Consider the following 5,376-nt stretch of genomic DNA (forward strand, 5'->3'; position numbering starts at 1 on the left):
AAATTTTGTTTCTAGAATTTCAAATAAATTCCCGTTTAAACAAAACATGTTTTCAATTTGCTTTTTTGGGAGTTCCAATTTTTCGCATTTCAAAAAGATGTTCTTTTACATTTGTTCACAAACTCGAAAAGTGTTCGCGTTTCATGAAACATCTATGTTTTTTTAATAGAAATTGCGTTTTAAAATTTCAGAAATCTTTCAGATCTGCACTGGCATTGTTTCTTATTGTGTTGCACTGCATTATACTCCCTCTGTTCCAAAATATAAGGCTTTCTAAAGATTCCAATACAAACTAAATGTGAAGGAAAATAAGTGAACATTTACTCTAAAATACTTCTATATACATCTACATGTAGTTTTTATTGAAATCTTAAAAAAAGAACTTGTATTTAGCAACGTCGGGAGTAATCAGGAACAGTGGCCGGCACACGAAAAAAAGGTGCACTCCGCGAGTGAACCGTTCGTCAGGGTGCTAACTGCTGACAGTATTATGATGTCAAAAAATGAAAGAACTGCTGACAACATTATAGTAGCAGTGCGCAGCAACGGTGTTCGCGGCAGATCCGTGATACACGATGGTTTCAATACTGTACATGGCGAACCGCTCCATGGAACTGGTGTAGTGGGTAGCAGCCCCATGAGAGAGAGAATCTCCCCACCTGCTGCACCTGCACGCAAACGATGAGGCCGGCGGGGGAGCGGCGACAAAAACCAAGCGGAAGATAGCGACGACTCGCGACGGTTGGATGGTTGCATAGATAGATCAGGGTAATGTCAACGTCATCGATCCGTCTTCCCATGGTGCTGCCCCTCCCCTCCCCTTCACGACGCGCGCACACGCATGTTCCATGCCTCCTATGTGGCCGGCGAGGGCCTTCGCCCCCCCCCCCCCCCCCCCCCCCCCCCCCCGCGATATACCCTAGATCCTCCACTCGTCTCGGTACGTAGCGCGGGCCACCGACCCACTGCCGTAGATGGAGGCGGGGAGCGGTGGCCATCTCGTGCCTCTCCTCGACGTCCATGGCGGCGGCGGCGGCGGCTTGGACGCGTCCCTCCTGCGCCGCCTCTACATCGGCCACTTCCTCGCCAGATGGGGTGCACGGTACGTGCGCGGCGCGCGCGCCGTCGTCACTCGTTCGATTCCACCGCCCTAATTTGATCGTGCCCTCGTTGCAGTATGTGGGAGTTCTCGGTGGGGCTGTACATGATCCGCATCTGGCCGGGCTCGCTGCTTTTCGCGGCCGTCTACGGCGTCGTCGAGGCCTCCTCCGTCGTCGTCTTCGGCCCCATGGTTGGCACCCTCGTCGAGAGGCTCACATACCTTCAGGTTCGTGACCGTATTAATTAGACTGTTCAATTTTTCAACGCTCTGTGTTTCCAGACCATGAGAATTTGCTCATTGGACACTGGTAATTGGGTATTTGAATGCCTCTTTTGGAAGACGTGGTAATTATTAACTTGGGGGGAAATTACTGTGTCGTCATGAAAAATTTCTGGCAAAATCATCTAGCAAAACCTACTACTTCCTCCGTCCCATAATATAAGAGTGTTTTAACACTACACTAATGTTAAAAACGTTCTTATATTATGGGACAGAGGAAGTAGTAGACTAGCCACAGTGGGCCCATGTTACTACTCTATGTTACTACCTCTATAGTGGGGAGTAACATATGTGTGATAACATGCAACACTTCATTTATTAGGCTATAGACTCATCTTGCCTTGATATGTGTGATGTTACTCGTACTACTAATAACTAGCTATGTTACCACATGTCTCTCTTTCTTCATTTATTGCTTGTCACATCATCTATTTTATCTAGATATGTGTGATGTTACTACTAATGTTACTCCCACTGTGGGTGGTCGTACCAGTAATTGTATAGATTCAATGGTCATCCTTCTCTCCAGGGACAACCCCCAACAGGAAAACTCCAAAATATTATCATGGGTCTAGTGGTATAGTAGACATGTATGCCCCACCTCAACGTACAAATCCTATATTGTTGACTCCACTACCTCTAATTCTCTTAACATGTGCAACTATCCACATCATCTTGATTACACAAACCCATGTCATTAGCCTTTCATCTCATGCATGTGGTATGGAGAGTTCACCGGAGTTAACCCTACCCATTGATCGTTGGTATTTGGACTAAAGAGTGAAAAACATGAAGTGCAGAGCGCAAGGCATGCATAGAAGTATTGGCTGGAGTATCCTCTATTCCCAAAAACTGAATCAATTTTTCATGGGAAGAATGCATTGCTACAAGGCTTTTTGGAGATGGGTCTAACAAAATAAAAGAGACAATACCATATTTAATCTGGCTTGAGATATTTTTGCATTAGAGAATTCATTTTAATTTGTTGCCAATTTTTTTGGAACTATTAAGCTGCTAACTTAACATATCTTTTGTTGGGGTGCAATAACAAAATTTCATAGCTGCATACCACTTGGTGTTTCTGCAGCAATGCGTGAGGAATCATCTAGTTGTTCTAAAAAGACTGGACAATATCTTGGAAGTATGGTTGTTTGGGCAGAATCTTGGAGTCCTAAGAATGCTTAAATATCTCTATTTTTTCCTAAATAACTCCTTTTGTGGTGGGGCTAAATAACTTATTTTACACATACACAAAAGGATAAATATGCCAAACCTTTTTCGTTTCCCAATTGTGACCAATATAATCTAGAATATGGAAGAGAACAGTTCTTGCAGCCTATGCACCGAAGACTCTGAAAAGATAAATGGAAAACCAAAGTAAGCCCTTTTCAAAAACAAAATGAAACTGAAGTGTGTTAATAGAAGATGGCAACTCATAATGCGTAATAGTGTAATTTTTCTCAGACAAATTGTGGCCTAAAACCAAATACCCCGTAGTACCATCAAACTGTAAACGATCATCTTCATCAGCCATACCGTTGAATTACTCTGCATTTCCTGATTTAGTGTGAAATTACTCCATATTTCTTCCATGTACCAAAGTTTACTCAGTCAAGAAATATGCTTGGCTGCAGGTTTTGGGCCTATGGCTGCTGGTTCAAAGCTTATCCTTCATCACTGCTGGGGTTTCGGTAACCGGACTGCTTATCTACGATCAGCTGAAAGACACAAGCTTCCCAGTCTTCTTAGCTCTAGTCGTGGTGACTAACCTGTCGGGCGCGCTCGCGGCGCTCTCAACTCTTGCCGGCACCATACTGATTGAGCGAGAATGGTATACAAATCAAACTTACAACTCAAAAAAGGAGCGTACTGAGATAACATGTATACTTAGTAGCACTAACTACGCGATGATGCATGCAGGGTGGTGGTGATTTGCGGCGGGCATCCGCCGGCGGTACTGACGAAGACCAACTCGATGATCCGGAGGATCGACCTGAGCTGCAAGCTGCTGGCGCCGGTCCTGTCCGGGTTCATCATCAGCTTCGTTTCCACGCAGGCCTCCGCGGTGGCGCTTGCGCTGTGGAACCTCGCCTCGGTGTGGCTGCAGTACTGGCTCTTCGTCTCCGTGTACAACGGCGTGCCCGCTCTCAGCGAGGACGTCCAGCTGAGAAGGGAGTCGACCTCAGCGCTGGTGGTGGCACCGGCTGACGAGGAGGTGCAAGGGTGCGGTCAGGACGCACCGGATTGGAGGGTGGGTGTTACGGAGCGGCTCTCCATCCTGCCCTGCTGGGACTCATGGGCGGTTTACATGAGGCAGGAGGTGATGCTGCCAGGGGTTGCTCTTGCCATCCTCTACTTCACAGTACTAAGGTAATCAAGGCATGGAACAATGTACACCGAGGCACTGAGCCTCTTGTATGCATTCAGTAAGAATGTGCATTTTTACATGCAATTTTGTGTTGCCATTGCAGCTTTGGTACGCTGATGACTGCAACTCTGGACTGGAAAGGCATCCCGGCTTACGTGATCAGCCTGGCACGGGGGTTCAGCGCCGTCGTCGGGATCGCGGCGACCTTGCTGTACCCGGTGGTGCACTCGTGGGTGTCCACGCTTCGAACGGGGCTCTGGTCCGTCTGGATGCAGGCACGTCGATCGATCATCCATTTTCAGTACCCACAAACGCACTGCACTTGTCACTCAATTGCTTGGACTGATGGGATATTTGATGGGTTTCTGGCGGTGACATGGGCTTGCAGTGGTGCTGCCTGCTGCTCTGCGTCGGCTCCATCTGGGTGAGCGACGGCGTGGCGTCAGCGTGGGTGCTCATGGCCGGCGTCGCGGCGTCGCGCCTTGGCCTCTGGATGTTCGACCTGGCGGTCATGCAGCTGATGCAGGACAGCGTCCCGGACTCTGACCGGTGCGTCGTCGGAGGGGTCCAGAACTCGCTGCAGTCCATGTTCGACTTGCTCACCTACATCATGGGCATCATCGTCTCCGACCCCAAGGTGCGCCAGCATATCGATCAGCTCCTTTTAATTAATAATAATGCTAATTGTTAACAAACGGCGAGATGAATTCGACGATTACCATTTACAATCTACAATCTGTGCACCCAAACAGGATTTCAGCGAGCTGATCGTCCTGTCCTTCCTGCTGGTGACCTGCGCCGCGCTCATGTACACGCTGCACGTATACCGCGTACGGAAACACCTCTTGCATCTGGACAAGATCTTTGCCAAGATGGGTTGGTGTGCGACCTTGCAATAGTGGCCAGAGCATGTTGTCAATTAAGCTCATGGTTAATCATCTTCTTCAGATTTCCTTTGTTTCTGGGTATGGTAGCAGGCTAAGGAACTCCTGACCTGCTTCGACCTGATAAGGAATGAGTGATTTGTCAAATAATTCGCCCCGGTGCTGGCTAGTGTAAAGTAATTTTTTTTATTTAAGAAAAGAGGCTAACGTCCGGCTTTAAATTAATGAAGCCCTTCCAACCAACGGTACAACACAACGCGACAGCACAAAGTAAGAGAAACAGCTCCGGCAAGATACCTAGGTACCGAGAAGCAGCGACATAGCTAAAAAACTTAGAAAGTGAGACATTGGAGCCTACATCAAGGACCAATGATGCGAATGGAGCCGGCTCGAGAAGGAGATCAGCCGGCACAGGTGGCTATGCCAATGCCATCGCTTGGGTGCCCCAGACCAACGCCATCCTGTTCCGTCCTCAGGATCCCCCAGCTCATCGCACCGGCTCAAGAGGCGCCACACCATCGGACGATGGAATGCTCACCACCCTAAAACACGGATGGAGGCTAGGGCCAGGACATCAAAGGGAGGTCTTCGAGCACAACCAGCTCGTCGAACCTAGCTCCGCACGAGAGCACCACCGTCGAGGCAAGGACCCGACACACGATGAGAAGAAGTTGTCGATCACAAAAACCCACCCCCACAACCAGCAACATAGGACCTTGCTCACGAGACGGAGCCTCCAAGGA

At 48.4% G+C, this 5,376-nt stretch overlaps 1 protein-coding gene across 1 annotated transcript; it reads left to right on the forward strand.

Moving 5' to 3' along the window:
• The first annotated feature begins 829 nt into the window (after positions 1-829).
• Positions 830-4,858, forward strand: LOC109745511 (solute carrier family 40 member 1). The gene is made up of 7 exons (XM_020304640.4): positions 830-1,102; positions 1,177-1,327; positions 3,016-3,212; positions 3,302-3,751; positions 3,853-4,024; positions 4,138-4,386; positions 4,502-4,858. Exons 1-7 carry the CDS (start codon positions 975-977, stop codon positions 4,646-4,648), a joined length of 1,494 nt encoding a protein of 497 aa, XP_020160229.1. The 5' UTR covers positions 830-974; the 3' UTR covers positions 4,649-4,858.
• Positions 4,859-5,376: the final 518 nt, after the last annotated feature.

Source organism: Aegilops tauschii, chromosome 7, assembly GCF_002575655.3.
Source record: "Aegilops tauschii subsp. strangulata cultivar AL8/78 chromosome 7, Aet v6.0, whole genome shotgun sequence".
Lineage (NCBI taxonomy): Eukaryota > Viridiplantae > Streptophyta > Magnoliopsida > Poales > Poaceae > Aegilops > Aegilops tauschii.

Excerpts from the sequence above, each read along its gene's own strand:
- LOC109745511 (XM_020304640.4), top strand. The coding sequence starts at position 975 with ATGGAGGCGGGGAGCGGTGGCCATCTCGTGCCTCTCCTCGACGTCCAT. Across the intron at positions 1,328-3,015 it reads AGAGGCTCACATACCTTCAG|GTTTTGGGCCTATGGCTGCT; the intron begins GTTCGTGACCGT and ends GCTTGGCTGCAG. Across the intron at positions 4,387-4,501 it reads TCATCGTCTCCGACCCCAAG|GATTTCAGCGAGCTGATCGT; the intron begins GTGCGCCAGCAT and ends GCACCCAAACAG.